The sequence below is a fragment of the Macrobrachium rosenbergii genome, chromosome 58 (genome assembly GCF_040412425.1).
Source record: "Macrobrachium rosenbergii isolate ZJJX-2024 chromosome 58, ASM4041242v1, whole genome shotgun sequence".
NCBI lineage: Eukaryota > Metazoa > Arthropoda > Malacostraca > Decapoda > Palaemonidae > Macrobrachium > Macrobrachium rosenbergii.
Window position 1 is genome coordinate 15,665,389 of NC_089798.1, and position 20,000 is coordinate 15,685,388.

At 40.3% G+C, this 20,000-nt stretch overlaps 1 protein-coding gene across 2 annotated transcripts in view; it reads left to right on the forward strand.

Moving 5' to 3' along the window:
- calypso (ubiquitin carboxyl-terminal hydrolase calypso) overlaps positions 1-20,000 on the forward strand; it is a 523,758-nt gene that overhangs the window by 362,116 nt on the left and 141,642 nt on the right. Inside the window, exons 11-12 of one of the 2 annotated variants that reach the window (XM_067101808.1) lie at positions 3,879-4,049; positions 4,724-4,885. In XM_067101808.1, coding sequence (XP_066957909.1) covers positions 3,879-4,049; positions 4,724-4,885 — 333 coding nt within the window. The remainder of the gene's footprint in view (positions 1-3,878; positions 4,050-4,723; positions 4,886-20,000) is intronic. The other variant, XM_067101809.1, reaches the window with a different exon arrangement.

Sequence of the window (20,000 nt, forward strand, 5' to 3'; positions counted from 1 at the left end):
GTCAGGTCTTAGTGTTTCTTGCATCAAAAGGTCGAGAAATGACACCAAAGCATCTTGGGCTGAAGAAGGTAGAGAACTTGTCTTTGCTGGGGGATTCACAGAATGACCCAAAAGCTGGTCTTATGAGAGATACATCACTTCGTGGAGATTTGACCATGAAGAAGCTGATACAGTACACGAATTGTTCTCCACCCTTGGGATGCAAAACAGCAGGGATTTGCCCAGGTTGTCCTCCACAGCCGGCACACCAGTGTTCTTGTTCTGTGATTGGCTCACCAAGAATTGCTGACCCAGTTTCTGTGGATGCAGGCTGGAACTGCTAGAAAGAAGTGCTTCATTGCTCTTCACCAAATCAGACTCAAAAACTCTGAGAGATCCTCGATTATGGGATTTCATGCACTTACAGGATCAGATTCAACAAGCCAGGTAGCTGGCATTGGAAAACAGACTGCCTGGAGTGTTTTTGTTAAAAACCCAAACCTACTTGAGGGACTTGGTGACAAGGATTTTCCAGACCAGCAAGTGTTAGATGCAGCTGAACACTGTCTGTAAACTGTATGACCCAAGCACACAGAGCCAGTCAATCCACCAAGTGCGATGTGCAATGTTTCACAGGGGCAAAAAACACTGGAGAACACATCCCCAACCAAAGACACCCTCCAGCTGCACATTAGACACTGGTCTGGAACAGAGCAAACGAAGCCCTCCAGAAGTTGCCACCTGTTCAGGAGAATGATTGGGAGTTCAAAAGAATAGTGACACACTTTATCTGAAGCCAAAGCTTCTCACCACAGAACCTGCAACTGCTGCCTGCTTGGAGCTGACCTCGTATGGATGTTCATCAAGAGAAACATGCTGTGCAACAAGACGTTGCCAGTGCACACATCTGTCTCTGGTATGCATCAAAACATGCTTGTGCAAAAACTACTGCTACTGGAACTTCAGTTGGAGTGAAGAAAAACATATTCCTTGAAAAGAGGGCATGGCTAGTGTCTCCCACTATATCATTTTATTGTCCATTATGTAATTTTAGTGTGTGTATAGCTGACTTATTTTTACATATTTCATTGTGTACGTGCTGTTAGTATGTAATAAGCACAGAATTTTCAGTTATCTGAATGCAATTCACAAAAAGATAACAGAACATTATGGCAGAGGTAATCTTTGAAATTAGAATGCAGATTTTGACTTAATTGGTTTTTGTATGTGTGTTTGTTTGATTTTATTTTATTTATTTTTTTTTTTTTGCCAAAGGATTTATGAATCTGCATTTCTGTGGTATATTCCCCAGGTGGAACATTTGTTCTGACAACAATTTCTCTTGCAAACACATTAGTCAAAGAAGAGGAAGAAGGATGATGGCAAAATAAATCTTGCCTTTTTCTGTTTATGGTGTTTTGATTTTCCTTTCAGTATTAAAAAATGTCAAGATTTGACATGGTGTGTACAGTATATTTACTTTCCTGCATAAAAATGAATATAAAACAGCTAGATGGTTGCTTATTTTTCTTTTTTTACTTTTGGCGTATGCTTCTAGTTATTTTAATGTTGAAAGCACTTTAGTTTTTCAACAGTGTACTGCATATCACTGAGAATATTTTTGCTCCTGCTTGCTATGTAAGGATTGTCTAAGGCAAGAGTGCTAAATGCATCAGTGGTTTGTGATCTCATGGTAATGAATATCATACAAACATCGTTATTTCATTTTAATTTCCTTGTGCTTGATGTTAAATGTGTTTGAAAGGCTAGTTTTCAATAACAAGTTTGTTTTGAGCCTTATTTTGATGTTTATTATACCTGAATGAAAAAAGTCATCATGGTACAAGCACTGATCAGTCTAAAATACATCTAGTATCGACCGACATGAATAAGATGTAGAACTGATGTACTGTATCTGGTACTTTCTTTGTTGAATTACCTTCAATTTGAGGTGCTACTTGACTATGTTGTGAGCAAAAGTAAGGACAGGGAAAGCTGCCATTTTGGGAACAAAAAAGTTGGAGATTGGGCATCCCATCTGGATTTCTTCTAAAACATAATCTGAAGGCATACATAAAAAAAAATTGCTTCTTACACATAAATGTGATCAAGTTAACTTTTTTTGAAGCTATAGTTTTCAGCTTCTTGTCTATCAAGAAAATTTTAGTAACACTGCCTATGCTCAGAATGACTGAGAAAGGGTTTTGGTAGGTGAAGCAGGCCTTGAGAAGCTTCCATGCTTGGGGGCGGGTGTCAGATGGCTTGGCACCTTCCGAGAGGAGGGCCAATAAGGCTGTGTAGAGGAAAGCTAAGAGAAAGGGGTTATTTTGGAAGGTGGTTGAAGCTAGAGAGAAGTTTCTATGACTGGGAGGGGGTGGGGATGCAGTGGTGGAGAGGGCTAGGTAGACCTAACTTGAAAGAGCTTGTTTGGCTGTGTTTTTGTTTATGATAGAGTAATTCAAAGGACACGTACTGAGATACTGGAAAGAGATAGAGAGAGAACAATAAATGAGGTATGTTTACATCGAAGTCTAAGTACAGTAACATACGCACGCCTTCATTCTTTTATTTGTACATCGTGCTACAGTATTCTTGTTTATATTTTTATTCTATTTTCTTATTTTTTAATTTTTTCAAACTAAAAGACAAACATAATCGTGTGCGTAGGGTACATATGTATGCACACTCATTCCATGCTGTCGGTAAACTTGGTACAGCGTACAGTATGTGGTTTTGTTTTGCCTTCATATGAAGTCTGCATTTTAAATATTTTTACAGTGATTAGAGATGAAATATCAACAGTGATAAAATATTCTCTTGTGTAGAGAGAGAGAGAGAGAGAGAGAGAGAGAGAAAACAACTGAGGTATGTTTATGTCGGTAAACAAGTGAATTGTGAAACAGCTGTTTTGTGATTTTAAGTTATTTTTTGTTACCACAAAGTATGTTAGTTTACCTTTGTGTACTGTTTTACATTTATGTACAAAAATAAGAATAATTCCATTGTTATGTTTGTTTATTTTAGCAACTAAAAAATTATTCTCCCTATTCTTTTGCTAATAGGCTCAATCAGCTGATTCTGAGAACATAAACATTACCAATAGCAGGACAATTTTTCTTTTATACATATTACAATGATGATGTCTCAATTTAATAACACAGTATACAGGTACAGCATTTTTTTAATATTTTATGCTACAGTATTTTTGTTTATATTTTTACTGTATTTTCTCATTTTTTTAATGTTTACAAACCAAAAGATAAACTCAATCATGTGCATAAGGTACTTACATATGCACACACTCATTCCATACCACTGGTGAACTTGCTACAGCCTATTAGGTTTTGTCTTGCCTACAAATGAAATTTGCATTTTTATATTTATGTACAAAAATAAAAATAATAATTCTACTGACACATTCATTTCCTTTGGCAACTAAAAAATTATTCTCCTAATTCTTTCATTAGTAGGCTCAATTAGCTGATTTTGAGAACATAAACATTGCAAGTGGCGGGATGATTGGTTTTTTTATACGTATTACGAGGATGATATATCAACATAATAATACAGTGTAAATGGATTCTGTAAGTAAAACAATAGTTTCATTACCATTACCTTTATCTTCAATACAGCTGTAATAACCTATTTGATGAGCATAGCACCTGGGCTAGCCTAGGTCTATAGTTCACACACAGGCTACACATTTTTATCTTGGGTATGGTAATACAATATGGTAACAATTGATAAGAAAGCACTCTTTACAAAAAAAAAGAAAGTTCCTTGTGGTTAAGTAATGAGTTTGGCCTGAAGTTATGGAAAATGGCTGCTGTTATTGATAAGGTAGTACAGTAATGTTCATGGAAAATAAAATTTGTTCTCTCTCAAAATACTTTGTGTAGGTCCCCCTGATGATCCGGGAGGTACATCAACAACAAATTCTATTACATCACTTATACAAGATAGTACTTCCAAGAGACTTCCTTTGGAAAGCAATGTTAGAGATTACTCTCAAGATAAGGGAGAGGCTGAAGTTCAGCAGACGGAGAATTCTAGTGAATCTACAATGTTTGGTATGATTATTTCATGTTGGTTGTTTCTCTTAAGTAGTATAATTTTATGACTTCTTTTGATTGCATAATGGCTACATCTGTGTATAGTTACTAGATACTCTACCCATATCTTCAGTGCATCAATTAGGTGTTCTACTCATTGCTGTTTTGTATACTTGGAAATAGCACTATAGTATGTTCATTATCTTGACATTGCAGTTTCATTTATTGTTATGGCGCTATAAGGGCATTGGCACTTGTGTACTGTTGATGTTATGCTGGGGTTTTGCTTTCAGTAAAGAAAATGAATGCCAACTTCACAGCATCATTGAATAAGCATTCAGGCTTTAAACAGTATTTCTAATGCATTACTGTATTAAGTAAACAGTATATTGTTGTATGTGCATTGGTAGTAAAAATTTAAGATTTATTGTAATAAGTCTTTTTTTATTAATACATTTTAATGCTTTATAGTTGTATTGATGTGGCTGTATGAGTGATACTGAAATATCCATGTAGTTTTATAGACATTGTCACAATCAGTACAGTATACCCAAACTTAACTGTTAAAGAGAGATGTCACATTCAAAATATTCCAGTTTTTTTGCTTATTTATATGAGATTTTGTTAGATATAAAGGTACTACAAAATCATTTTTAGGATTTATAATAAATCCAATATTGGTCATATTACAGGTGACATCAAACCAGATCCACAGCCTTTTGAACCTACAGGGCCTTATGAAAGTCATGCTTACAACGATGGTTCTCCTGGTCTAAGATCACAGTTTGATGTTAAACAAGAAAACATAGACAAAAAATCTGATATTGGTGATGAGGATAAAGAAATGTTTATAAGTATGTTTAAGAATTACTCATTGTCTTTTTTTTTTTTATTAAAAATGCACTCTGGTTAACAGAGCTATGAATTTAAAACTACAGTTTGTTTTTTAAGTGTTATTCTTCATATATACACATACAGTATAACATTTTATTACAGTTAGTGTCATCTTCATGAGGAAAGGATTGTATAGCTTGATCTGAAATGGCATGAGAATTTGTCTACAGTAAAACTCACCTTATGTCATTGACTTGTCCCAAAACTTACAGCTTACAATAAAAAACTATTCATATCACACAAATTCCTTTAAAAGATAACTTTGGCACCATATAAACCCCTCTAAGCAAACTCATAACATTGCTAATGCAATAAGTCATTTTATAATTCAACATTTTTACTGTTTTTAATAAATTCACACATTTTAATTGTAAAGAATATATACTTACAAGTACTTTACTGTACTGTACCTGTTTGGTGAAACTGATGTGCTCAGTGGACCACATGACAAAGTGGAGGAAGAGTTGGAGACTACCGGTACAAGAACCAGCAACATATGTCGCCAAATGCTGAAACTAACACAGCCAAATGTCATGTATATAAGAAAATATTTTTAAGATTAAACTATTTTATCCTGTACATTTCATTACTGCATATTGTTTCATATTTGTTCCTACACAAATACAAACTTTCGTTCTTTACATATGATTTTGCTTTTGAACAATAGCTGGGACAGCCATTTAACTTTTAGACAAGGTCGTTATCTAGCAACCGATGGGTGGTGAGAAGCCCAGTCCACCTGTTGGTCTGCAAAACACTTTGCTTTCAGCTGCTGTCAAGTTAACATATCTCTCCACTCTCTGCCAGACTTGCCATTTGCTTTCAACCTTTATATTTTTCTTGCTTGAAATATGTGTTGTTATATTTGCTGTTGTGTTATTTTGCATAATACAAACCCCTCATCACTTGAGCCTTCTACATTGAAGAGAAAGCCTCAGGTGTTTGGGCACTGTCCAGGAAAGGACAGGTCTTGTAATATGTTCCTCTCCTCAGTAGAAATAGACCCACACATAATATGTGACTCATGCTGAAAGCATTAGCGCAATCAAGGTAGTCCATGTTCAGAGTGCTGTGTCTAGCCGTCTTAACAGTGGGTGAAATTTGTGAGGAAGAATGTGGTTTCCCAGGTGTCATTGAAGTACAGTACTCTGCCAGTGACACTGAACTCATTGGTGCCATTTTCCCTCCTGCCAAACTTCTACCCTGTTGCCACTCCAAAGGAAGTGATTTCTCCCTCCAGGGAGGGGGGGCCCACTATTAGCCTGGTACCTCTCTGGTAGCCTCACTTTCCACAGAGGAGGAGTCACCCCCAGGGGACACTTCTTGGGGTGTAGGGAAGAGCTTTCCCCCTAACCTGACTTTGATTCCAGGTGCTGGGGAGGCCGAGGGGCTTAGGAAGATATGGCCTTCCCTGGACATCTCAGGGGAGCTGAGTGTCTCCTCTCTAGTTGAACATTTGAGGGTTATGAACGGCCCTCGAGTAACTACTATGATTGTGATTGTGACAGCTTTGATGGTCAGTTTCCACGCTCCAGGACAGATACCAGCATTTGGCGTTGTGATGTGCCTCTAGGTGCTGTCCCCATCATTGTCTTTGGGTGATTTTCTCCTCCATATGCTATTGACCTTGGCTGTGCTCGGCAAGAAAAGCAAGTCCAAGAAGAAGAGAAGGAAGTCGTTGTCATTGTCTTCGTCTTCGTCTTCATCATCATTGTTGAGTTGTGTTGCCTCCTCCCCTTCTTCTACCAAAGCTAGCAAGCAGATGAATAAGGTTGCCTCGCCTCCCTGCAGGAAGTATCATAGAGCTTCCAGCAGTCATCTCTTTGCTGCAAAGAGGGCTGACAGGTCTCTCACTAGCAGTACTGCAAGTACTGCTGCACCTGTTACCAAGCGCATGGGTGACTGCTACCCAGAGTTCTCCAGACCCCCGGTGTACTGGTACTGGTCCCAGCAGCACCCCTACCTGGGCAGCAAGGTTTCCTGGTCTGTGGACATGGGCCTGGCTGCCAGTGCAGCCCCCATTTAGTCTTCTTCACCTGTAGAAGCCCCGGCTTCTAAGAAGACTGGAGCATGCTCTAGACAGCCCCTGCCCACATTCGTGTGAGTGGGACCACTCTCCGTGACCTGTGCAGACGTCATTAAGGTTGACTACTGCCCACGGCCTCACTCACCTGTCAAGTCTTCGGTCTTTGACAGGCTGGGCAAGGGTGCTCATTATCTCTCACCTATCCTCTCCACCTCCTTGGTGTTTTCCAGGATTCAGGAGCTAGACAGGTCCGGGGTTCAGACCGGGACTGCCCTTGTTCCCATCCCAGGACATATACTCAAGTGGTTGAGAGATCGCCAGGGGGCTCTGGTGAGTGTCCCTCTCCTGCTGAGGGAGCAACTCAGGAGGACTGAGACCTGGAGGGACCCAAGAGCCCGATGCCCCAGGGTTTGGACACCCCTGAATTTCAGAGGCACTTTGTGGAGAGGATTAGAATGATCTGTTATTTTAATGATCTTGAGGAAAAGACCGTTGCCTGTCCTGCAGACTACTTTTCAGCTGTTGAGTCACTTTGGAGACCCAAGAAGGAACTCAGGGCTCCGGTTAACCTGCCTTGGTCTAGGCTTGCTGACAGGGTTTTGGACCAGGTGAATTCTCGTTTCTGGGGAAAACAGTTCCCTCCAGTCCAGCTGGTAAAACAAGACACTTCCTCCGTTTCTAGCTCACCAGAGGAAATGTTGCATTCCCCCAGAAAACCCATTGCCAACCAAGTAGGTTTACCTGGACCTTACCCGTCTATGTCCTGGTCTGTCATTAGAGTGGTTCCTTGGAGAGGGAGCCTCCCTCTCACAGTTGGAGGCAGTGGCATTGGAATCAACAGCTGTGGCAGCATTCCAGACAATCTCATGAATTGACCTTTGGTTCATTACAGCGACCCAGATCACTTCCTCTTCAGGCATTCATACAACTGAGGAGGACAGTGTTTAATCCTTTACAGCTAGGGAAGAGGCATGGTCCCCAGTTAATGGCGGGGGTTCCATTCCCGGCCAAGTGCTGCTTACGGAAAATCACTGATAAATTATGGTAAAAAATGGAGTTTACGATGTCATAAGCACCAATAAACCTCTTTTTGGCACTGTTAACCACTTATTGGCGCCAATAAACTGCTTACCGATGCCGAAAATAGCTCACCATCGCCGAAAATCAGGTTAACGATATTGTTAGCTGAGTGCCTTAAAATCGGAACACTGTTAACCGATGCCGCCGATATGCGAGGACTGCCTGTATTTAAATTTGACCCTGTTTATTGTTTATTATGTTTTTCTTTACAGATTTATTAGTAAATGGAAGAAAATACATCATGATTTACTGAAATGATGAAGTCTTTTTATTATTGCTAAGTAAGCAGGCTAACCTATGAATGATGATTATAACCATCGGAACTACAATCATCATGATCTGAACGACTGCACTTTCTATAATATTAGCCTATAGCCTATAATATTCTTGTGATTTTGAGTATCAGCGTTTTGGTATCAGAAAAGGCTGACATATTTTTACATGAGGTTAGTTCCAGAAATGCATAGCCTAACTTGCCTTGCTTTCCTAGCCTAACTGCCTTATGTGGGTGTTTGTATATACACATTATGGTTCAGATTGCTGGAAAAATTACATGTTAATAGTTACTGTAGCCTAATGGCAAATTTAGAAACTATGTCAAAGCTTAGGCTTTTTGTTTTGTTGGTGAAAAAATACTGCATCCATCCAGGGAAAATTAGATACAGTATTTTAGCTTAGGTATATATTTGCGTATCAGTATTTCAGTATGAGATACAGTATCTTGGCCTAGGTTTTGATCATTAGCATTAGCATTTCTGTTTTTTCTCATGAGAAGTTTTTAATAAAATTTTCTCAACCTTCTATGGAGGAGTTTTTAATGGAAATGCATATATATATATATATATGCCTTGCCTTAACCTTTCTATGGAGGAGTTTTTGTGTTTTATATATATATATATATATATATATGTATATATGTATATATATGTATATATGTATATATATATATATATATATATATATATATATATATATATATATATATATATATATATATATATATATATATATATATATATATATATATATATATATATATATATATATATATTTTTATTGAGTTTTTCATAAAAGAAAAACTCTAAATTTCAATTTCTGGGATCGACCTGTGTCGCTGAGTGAAATGTTCTTATATAGCACACATTTCTAGGTATAAATATTGCTAGATATACCAGAGAAAAAGCTATACAGCTAATAGGATGCCAGAGTTATTACCTCTGGGTCGATACATCCTTATAGGATGTTGGTATGTCATCTAGGAGCGAGTGGAAGCCACTACCACAGATGCTTAACCCAATAGATTCCTCCTCTCCAAAACCCCTCTACCTAAGAGGTGCCGATACAACGGTCCCCCACCACTCGCTACTACTAATTCTACCCATAATGCACCATCCGCTTATAGCACGCTTTTTATCAACAACACTGGTTGTTTTTTCGTGGTGTTATTCTGCATCTTTTCCCTTATTTTTGGATTATTTTGTACCTCCATGATGACTTCCATTGATCAAGGCGCATCTTCTTCCAAGTTGAGTATTCAATTTTGATTGTTTTGGGACTCGATCGGGTTAATTTAGTCCCGTTTGTTATTTGCACCTGACCGGCTCGGGGCCGCCATTTCGTGTTCGTTCGTGACGGCTGTCCCCAGCATTATCATGTTAATATCTTCCTTCGTTTTAGATGTTTGAAGATCAGTTTATTATGATTCTTTTTATGATAGTTTCAACTTTCGCTCGATCTGACGCGATCGGCTTTTATTATTATATTTTAGATAGTTGAAAGTGAGGCCTAGCCTAAGCTTTCCTTTATATGCCTTATGTAAGTGCATTTGTTAAATGTTGTTTTTATACCATTTCAATTGATTATGTATCAGTATTCTTGAGTCTGGTTTGGGTGGTGTTTTTATTTAGCCTACCTGACCAGTTTGGCTCGGCCGATTCTCGGAAGGTAGGCTAAGCTGGCCCCAGTCTTTCTTCCTTCTTTGGCCTATAGCCCTAAGTAGGTAAGGTTTTCTTGGGTGGCCTTCGTTCGGGTTTGGGTGCAGGCCCTTCCCCCCTGACCAGTTTGATTCTTCAATCTCGGAAGGTGTGGTTTGGTGCTAGCGCTCTTTCTCGTTCGTCATTTTGGCGTATCCTAGCCTACGTGTCCAGGCGTTGACCTGGGAAGGTTAGGCTAGACCATAGACATTGTGGTTGTCTTTCGCCTTTTTTATGTTTATCTCACTCCCATTATATCAGACATTATTATCTTGGCTCTCCCTTTGGGGCATTTTAGAGCAAAGCTCATTTGCCCCTTCGGTTGAGATGACACTTCGTGGAAGGTGCCTAGGCACCTGACCTGTTGCTGTCGCCATATTTTTAGCTCCCTCTTCTCCGCTGTTCCGCTGTCCGGACTTGTTCCGGCGGCTATCGTTAGCTCGCTCTAGCTCCTAGTTGGAACTATAGCTTGAGCGTCGTTGCCTTTTGTTTACGGCGGAATTGTAGAGGAGCTGGGATGAATATTGTTAATAGTAATTGTATTTTTATTTCTGTTTCTGCTTCTGCTTCTCTACCGTTCCGTCATCCGGACCCGTTCCGGCAGCTATCGTTAGCTCGCCTTAGTTCCTAGTAAGGACTATAGCTTGAGCTTCGTTGCTTTGTTTATGGCGGAATTGTAGAGGAGACGGGTGGAATATTGTTTATTTTACTGTTATTATTGCTGTAGTTTCTGTGAGCGGTGTTCAGTGAATCAGTCCCGAACCTTCGCTCCGGCGACTGCCCCTCTCTGGTTGTTGATTTCTGTGTGTGTGGTTAATTTCCGTGACGCTCCGGCGTCATCGGAATTGCTTTCCGGCGTGATCAGCTTCAGGTTTGGCCCACCTGTTTAGATCTCATCGGAGAGTTCCGCCGTAACCCCAGTTCTCAACTCCGGCGTAGAGAGGAATATTATAACTTTAAGTATTACTAGTTTAGCTGTTCCGGCGCTTATTTTAGATACTCATGTATCAATTCTTCTTATAGGTGGTGCATTGCCAGGAACCAGGCTGTAATGCCTCCCTGCAACAACCCTGTGGCCACGTAGCCTGCAGGTCGCATGCTGGCTGTGCAGTCGAGATCAAGGATCATCTCGTCTGGTACCCAGATGGCTGCGACGTGTGCTACGCCCTCTACTCTGATGTGATTGATGATTCGGTACGTTAACCTTATTTCGCGCTCGATGGTTTCAGGCAACTCTAAGTATACTTGATAAAAGGATAGCATCCTTGTCAATTTCTTTTATTGACATTGTATTTGATTACAGGTCCCTCGGTCCCGTCAAGCTTCGTCTCTGGCGACCTTGAAGATCTGGGTCGGCGGCTTCGGTCGCAACGTGGGTCAGGGGCGCCCCTATGTGCTGGCAGAGGACATTTGTAATATCCTCTACCCTAATGCTAGGGCCTCTGCAGCTGTAGCCCCCGAAGTGGCAGAGCCCCTGATCAACAAGATTCGACTGGAGACTCAGGTCTCACCGAAGATCAAGAGCTGTGCGCGGTGGCCGAGGAAGTGGCCAACATTAATCTGGACATCGAGCCAATGGCCATCGACCCAGAGGAGGAAGGTAGGGAAGTAAGTGAGGCAGGTAGATCCATTAATCCATTGTCTCTTAGCTCACCTGCGTCTTCGTCTTCATCCTTTCAAGGATTCTCTAAGTCTCCACCTTGGGGGCCCGTTCGGGTCGGTGATCCCCAAGGTGAAGTCCTGATGAAGACGAAGGCTTTACCCAAATTGTCGAAACCCTGAAAATTCCATCTGTACCAAGCTCCGCCAAGGTGTCATTGGCTCCCAAGCCTTCGACTTCCTCCTAGAAGGCTACTCCCCTTCTAAGGGGTCGAGAGCTGGTCAAGCAGGTCTAAAAACCTGACTTTGACCCTGAAGCCTTCGCAGAGTCAATGATGAAAATGCTCTCTGAGCAGGTCACTTCTCAGTTCGAGGCAATGTCTCACGATCTTGCCTCGAGCCTTGAGTCGTCAGGGAAGTATGTTCAATCCTTGGCGGAGAGACTGAAGATGCAAGAGGAGTCGCTTGCCGGACTGGTTAGTTCAGGTCCGGTACAGCAACGGAGTTATGCTATTCCAGACGCCTCTAAGCTGCCAGCTTATGAGGATTGTAACCCTTGGCGTCGCTTTCAATGCCCCCTTCGCTAATGGTAAATTAACCATCGGCGGCTGTGGCACCCGCCCCGTGGAAGATTATGAGTTCTTCCCGCGGATCTTGTTTTTCCCTTCCCGTATGCTCGTCTTTCCGAGGAAGCCCTGGTGAGGGAAGATAAGGTTCCCAAGAGACGGTGATCTTCCTAGGGACCAAGCGCAGTCGGCATGGGTTAGGATCCTATCTGACTGGGGAGTGTATGAACACTAAATTGACCCCTCATAAAGGCCGTTTCACAATGTTTACTTTGAATGAGGATGTTCCAACTCCTTGCACCTCCAAAGTAGCGGAGTTAACCCTTCAAGCCGGAACAGGAGAAGCCGATGCCACAGCTTCGTGAGACGGAACCTACCTCTCTTCTTTCCAGCAGACTTAGAATGCTGGGCTGGGGCCCGAAACCTTCACTGTGGGTAAACTAGATCCGGAGTGCGCTCAATCTCTTTAGCGAACAGTTGCCCAGGATTCCGAGTCTCTGATCAAAGCTGAGTATGAGGCTAGGTGCCGCCTCAGCAGGTCCATCAGCTCCGTCACCTCGGCGGAGTTGACATCTGCTGTATATAAGGACGAACCTCTGTTCAGGATCCTGACCAAATCATTTCTGGCCTCATTCCAGAGTGATTTATTTGACTTTATAGTGGCAAGAAGGAACTGCCGAAAATTTGTTCTGGCCGATGCTACCATCTGTCATGAGCCGAACAAACTCATAAAATCCTCTGTCTGGGGGACCGACCTCTTTCCCGAGGACAATGTGAACTCGGTAATTAGTGAGGCCTCAAGGGCCAATCAAAATCTCAGGATTCGTTGGGTACTTCCTTTCAAGAGGAAGTCCTCAGAGTTTTCGGGGCCCCAACCTAAGGGCAGGAAGAGAACTAGGAGGTTCCACCCTTACAAGGCACCCCAGACCCAGACAATTGTTCAGGCAGTTCCGGTAGGCCAAAGTGCTCAGCCTTCCACCTCCAAGGGACATCCTCAATATGTTTTGCTGAACCAACCTGCCCACCATCCTGCTGGTTCAGCAACTTATGTCTCCTCCCCGGCTTTCAACCCTACCTATGAATCACAGTCCTTTCAAAGCTACTGCCATTTCAGGGGCAATAGAGGTAGAGAAAGTTTTAGATCCAGGCCCGGTTCCAGACTCCAATCCAGAGGAAGAGGCTCAAGAGGAGGCAGGGATAATAAGCCCTCCACTAAGTGAACCTCCTCAGGTAGGTGGGAGATTGCGCCTCTTCAGGGACCATTGGATATTCAGTCCATGGGCCCACAGTATTATTTCAAAGGGCCTAGGGTGGAGCTGGGTAGGGGGACCTCCTCCACTAGTCAGGTTCTATCAGACTCCAACACCGGATCTGTTAGACTATGCGAAAGACCTTCTTTTAAAGGAGGCAATAAAGAAAGTCAGGCATCTAAAATTTCAAGGACGCTTGTTCAGCGTGCCAAAGAAAGACTCGGACAAGAGAAGAGTGATTTTAGACCTATCAACTCTAAATTCTTACATTCAATGCGACAAGTTCCGTATGTTGACCGTCTCTCAGGTGCGGACCTTACTTCCCCGTGGGGCAGTCACCACCTCTATAGATCTTACAGACGCTTATTATCATGTGCCAATAGCAAGAAACTTCTCCCCTTATCTAGGGTTCAGACTGGGCAGACAGGCTTACTCGTTCAGGGTAATGTCCTTCGGGCTCAACATAGCACCTAGGATCTTCACCAAACTGGGAGAAGCCGTGGTACAGGAACTGAGATCTCAAGGTATCAAACTCGTGGCTTATCTAGACGATTGGCTAATCTGGGCCTCCAGCGACTCCGATTGTCGGAAGTCGACCAAGATAGTCATTCAGTTCCTAGAGCATCTAGGTTTTCATATAAACACAAAGAAATCTCGTCTGACCCCAGCAGCCAAATTTCAGTGGCTGGGCATCCAGTGGGACTTAAGCACCCACAAACTTTCGATTCCCCCAGCAAAATGCAAAGAGATAGCCAAAGCAACAAGACAGTTTCTCAAGTGCAAACGAGCCTCTCGTCGCACTCAAGAAAGAATCCTGGGTTCCCTTCAGTTTGCGTCAGTAACAGACCTTCTCCTGAAAGCAAAACTGAAGGACATAAATCAAGTGTGGCGGAGACGAGCCAATTGCAATTTCAGGGACAAAGTCTCCCTCATACCTCCAATCTTAAAGAAAAGACTTTGCCCTTGGACAACGGCCAAGAGTCTTTCCAAATCAATTCCTTTACAATTCCCCCCTCCAGCCCTGATCATCCACACGGACGCATCTCTTACCGGTTGGGGGGGTTACTCACAATACAAGAAAGTTCAAGGAACCTGGTCGAATCCCTTTCGTCACTTCCACATTAACATCCTGGAAGCAATGGCAGTTTTCTTGACTCTGAAACGCTTACGTCTGGCCAGGAACATACATATCAGGTTAGTTCTGGACAGCGCAGTGATAGTTCATTGTCTGAACAGGGGAGGTTCCAAGACAAGCCACATAAATCACGTAATGATAGCAATCTTTTCATTAGCAATGAAAAATCATTGGCACTTGTCAGCCACACATCTGTCAGGAGTAAGGAACGTGATTGCAGATTCTCTGTCAAGAACAACTCCTCTGGAATCAGAATGGTCTCTAGACAAGAAATCCTTCAATTGGATTTGCCAACAGATTCCCGGGCTCCAGGTGGACCTGTTTGCCACGGAATCGAATCACAAACTCCCATGTTATATAGCTCCGAACCTGGACCCTCGGGCTTACGCTACAGATGCAATGTCAATAGACTGGAACAAATGGCAGAAAGTCTACCTATTTCCTCCAGTAAACCTTCTGTGGAAAGTTCTACACAAACTCAGGTCATTCAAGGGTCAAATAGCCTAAGTAGCCCCCAACTGGCCGAAGAGCAACTGTTTCCCCTTCTGTTAGAGCTGAAACTCAGAGCCTTACAAATTCCTCATCCAACATTAACCCAAGTAGTGCAAACTCAGACTGTGTCAGCTTCCTCAGGAATGCTGAATGCCCTAACTTTATGGATTTCATAAAGTTTACGGCTCAGAAAAATGCTAATGTTGATCCTCTGAACACAATGTTTTTGGAATCAGACAAGAGAGAATCTACTCTCCGTCAGTATGATTTGGCAGTAAGAAAACTTGCTAACTTCCTGAAAGAATCAGACGTTCATACTATGACTACAAATCTCACGATCTCATTTTTTAAGGCCCTTTTTGACAAAGGTCTAGCGGCTAGTACCATTACTACAACTAAATCTGCCTTAAAGAAAGTTTTCCAGTGGGGATTTAACATTGACTTAACGGATTCATATTTTTCATCTATTCCTAAAGCTTGTGCTCGTCTTAGACCAACAACCCGTCCTAAAACGGTTTCTTGGTTTTTAAATGACGTTTTAAAATTAGCCTCAGACACAAATAACAATCTTGCTCTTATTCGACTCTTCTTAGAAAAACTCTGTTTTTAATTAGCCTGGCTTCAGGAGCTAGAATCTCTGAACTTTCAGCCCTTTCTAGTCGAATCATGTGGTTTTCCTCCCATCAGGAGAAGTTCTACTCTCTCCAGATCAGATGTTTTTAGCCAAGAATGAAGACCCTCTAATTAGGTGGTCTCCCTGGAAGATTATACCCCTTCCAGAGGATCCTTCCCTATGTCCGGTGGTTACATTAAAAGCTTACCTTGAAAGGACCTCTCAGAGGTCTTCAGGTCCACTTTTTGTTAGAGAGAATGGCAGAACCATCTCCTTGAATGGTATTAGACAACAAATACTTTATTTTATTAAACAAGCCAACCCGGATTCAATCCCCTAGGTCCATGATATCCGGGCTGTAGCCACCTCAGTTAATTACTTCCAACATATGAATTTTGATGAAATTAAGAAATATACGGGCTGGAAATCCCCTAGAGTCTTTAAACGTCACTACCTTAAATCCTTGGAGGCTTTGAAATTTTCTGCTGTCGCTGCAGGGAACATTGTTTCCCCAGAGTCAGCATAATATTATATTTATTTTTGTATTTTGTAATTTTGTAATGTGTAATTGTAATTATATTTGTATTTTGCTTGCCCTACCAATTGGTATACCTCTCACCTACCTGCCTCACTTGTATTCCCGTCCTTTCTACCTTGTTGACTGGGTTTTGGGTTGCTTCACAATCCACTCCTGTCTTTGTTTTTACCATCCTTGTTGAAAATTTTTTCACCAAATCTTGTTAATTTTAGGTGATGGTTTCTAGTTTAACTGTTAAACTTACTCTTGTAACTACATTATTTTTTTAGTGATTAGGATGGTTAAAGCTTATTTTGTACATATTTATATTTTTCTATTCTATTTTGGATAAGTAAAAAGCATATTCAAAATTAATTTTATTTCTCCTTAGTAAATTTATATTTTGACAATTAATCCTTTTTATGTTTACAAGCTTTTTTGGTCAATTCTCTGCTACTATTTCACTCAGCGACACAGGTCGATCCCAGAAAAGGGATTTTGACCAAGGAAAAATCTATTTCTGGGTGAAGACCTGTGTCGCTCAGTGAACCCTCCCCTCTCTATATTTCCCACCCTAGGCTAGCCAAAAAGCTTGGGTGCTATTTCGGGATGGTGCATTATTGGTAGAATTAGTAGTAGCGAGTGGTGGGGGACCGTTGTATCGGCACCTCTTAGGTAGAGGGTTTTGGAGAGGAGGAATCTATTGGGTTAAGCATCTGTGGTAGTGGCTTCCACTCGCTCTAGATGACATACCGACATCCTATAAGGATGTATCGACCCAGAGGTAATAACTCTGGCATCCTATTAGCTGTATAGCTTTTTCTCTGGTATATCTAGCAATATTTATACCTAGAAATGTGTGCTATATAAGGACATTTCACTGAGCGACACAGGTCTTCACCCAGAAATAGATTTTTCCTTTGTCAAAATCCCTTTATTCTGCCATTTTGGAGCCACATTCTTCTGTCGGATTGGCATCGTAACACCGCAGCATGCGTTAAGTAAACTGAGAAATAATTTCTGATGAACATATGTGAAAAGCGTCTTAACCTTGGAACGTCGTAAGCAGAACCCATCGTAACCCGGGAACTGTCTGTATGTGTGTGTGTGTATATATATATATATATATATATATATATATATATATATATATATATATATATATATATATATATATATATATATATATATATATATATATATATATATATATATATATATATAATATATATATATATATATATGTAATACTTCGAACTTGAACTTGCGATTTGAGTTGCAATGAATTCACAGACAAATGAATTTTTCACTGGAACCTAACTAATGGTCATACGAGTTTTTCACAGACACACGAACATTTGCGAACACTGAGAAACCCAGCAAAAGTGTTTGTTCAATATTTTACATTATATTTATAAGTTTTCAAGCTTTTATGTGTAAATTAAATAACATTAAATGTTATTGAAAGTAATAATTTCTCTGTCTCTCTCTCTGTCTCTCTCTCTCTCTCTCTCTCTCTCTCTCTCTCTCTCTCTCTCTCTCTCTCTCTCTCTCTCTCTCTCTCCCAGCCCGAGAAGAACCCTAAAAGAGTTCAGAGGCCTGGTTAAACAAATCATTTATAACTAACTAACTCTCTCTCTCTCTCTCTCTCTCTCTCTTTTAGTGAGATGAATTTTTATGGTACAAGTATACAGGTATGTTTATTTGTATGATAAATAAACTTTTTACCTAATAATAAGTACTAAATTTAAAATAATAAGATTAATAAAATTAAACTAATAATAATAATAATAAAACTGTAATTACAAAATTCATATTATTTTAAACAAACAAGTTCTTCCCTCGTCTTTTGCAAGAAGGAGGTCGAAGGCAAAAGCTGTCAGACATGTCATTTAACATGGCAAGAAGGAGAGTGTTGCTAATCAGTGGTCAAATTTTTCTTGTAACTCTCTCTCTCTCTCTCTCTCTCTCTCTCTCTCTCTCTCTCTCTCTCTCTCTCTCTCTCTCTCTCTGTCCGTAATAATTCATAAAAAATTTCACTCTCTTAAGTAAGGACAACTGTTATCTCTCTCTCTCTCTCTCTCTCTCTCTCTCTCTCTCTCTCTCTCTCTCTCTCTCGTTCAAAGTTAGCCAACCTACGTATTACAGCACTGTTTTTCTGTATGTCTTTAACTGTACAGTAGATAATTTTGAATTGATCTAATTTTACCTGTACTGTTTACAAACTGTAAATGCGCCGTTCTAAAACATAGAGACATAGAGCATTTCAGAACATAAAACATTTCAGAACAAAGAGAAAGTGACAGAATAAAGAAGTTTTTAAAAACGAGGTTGAGAAGACTTCTAAAAATAGACTGGTGGAATGGGGGAGAGAGTCACCCCATTTATTTCTTTTTTTTAAGGGTAATGTATTAAGCTAACTTTTAAATGAAAATACAGTAACTTTAATTTCATTTACTAGTTAGTTTAATACTGAATTTCCATCTTTTGATATCTAACGTAAGAGTAACTCTCTCTCTCTCTCTCTCTCTCTCTCTCCTGTAATAATTCATAAATAATATAACTTGATATTTCAAATAAGGACAATATCTCTCTCTCTCTCTCTCTCTCTCTCTCTCTCTCTCTCTCTCTCTCTCTCTCTCTCTCTCTCTCTCTCTCTCTCAGTCCCCGTAATGATTGATAAATAATTTCACTCTTAAGTAAGGACAACCCTTATCTCTCTCTCTCTCTCTCTCTTATTCATAGTTAGCGCTCACACATTTTTACAACTTATTAATTGTCTGTACGTCTTTACCTGTACAGTAGATTAAATTGATCTAATTTGACCTGTATCGTTTATGAAGTGTAAATGAACTAGTGTTGCAAATACGTTCTAAAACATAGAGACATAATAACTAAGAGTTGTGTTAGTCAAAATATAAAACACTGTTTGTTCATGAAAAAGCATTTCAGAACAAAGAGAAAGAGACGCAGAATAAAGAAGTTGTTAAAAAGAGGTTGAGACATTTCTAAAAATAGATTGGTTGGAAGGGGAGAGAGAGAGAAATTCTCTTCCAAATCTCAGTTTTTATGTCAACCACTTATTTCTCTTTTTTAAGGGTAATGTATTAAGCTAACTTTTAAATGAAATTATAGCAACTTTAATTTCATTTAAAAGTTAACTCAATAATTTGGGAGCATGATTAGGGTCATATTTAGTGTTTAAACTTTAGAAATAAGCATTTATTAGCATTTTTAGAGACCATGCCAAACTTATGCAAAAATTCACCCTGCACGAGGGGTTCTGGAACCTAACCTTGCGTAAGTTCGGAGTATGATTCTGTACATATATACAGGTTGACCATCACTAGTCCGGCAATCAGTGGTCTGGAACAATCAGTAATCCGGCACAAATTTCGGCTAGAGTAATTTCCAATGTTTCCGCATTAATTTTCAAATTTCCCGGGTCGCTACGCTAACTCGCTCGCTGGCCGCTTCGATTTCGTGGCGCAGTGTGCTGCATCAACAAACTGATAGCCTAGCCTACATTATACTGAACTCTATTCACATATTATCAGTATTATACAGACATCAACATAACAAATGTGCATCTTTTTCATGGATCTTTTAAAAAGTTATGCTTTACTACAGTGTTTCCAATTGCATTATAAATTGCAATCAATGTTTTGTTTTTGGAATCGGTATCGCAGTGTTTATTTCGCCGCATTTAACTAAGTTCAAAGCGCTTTTCTTGCTTCTAGTTAGCGTAAATGAATATGGATACTTTATTTATTTGGGGCGAGGATATTTTTCGTTATACAAAGTGTTTTTAAGTCGAAATATAA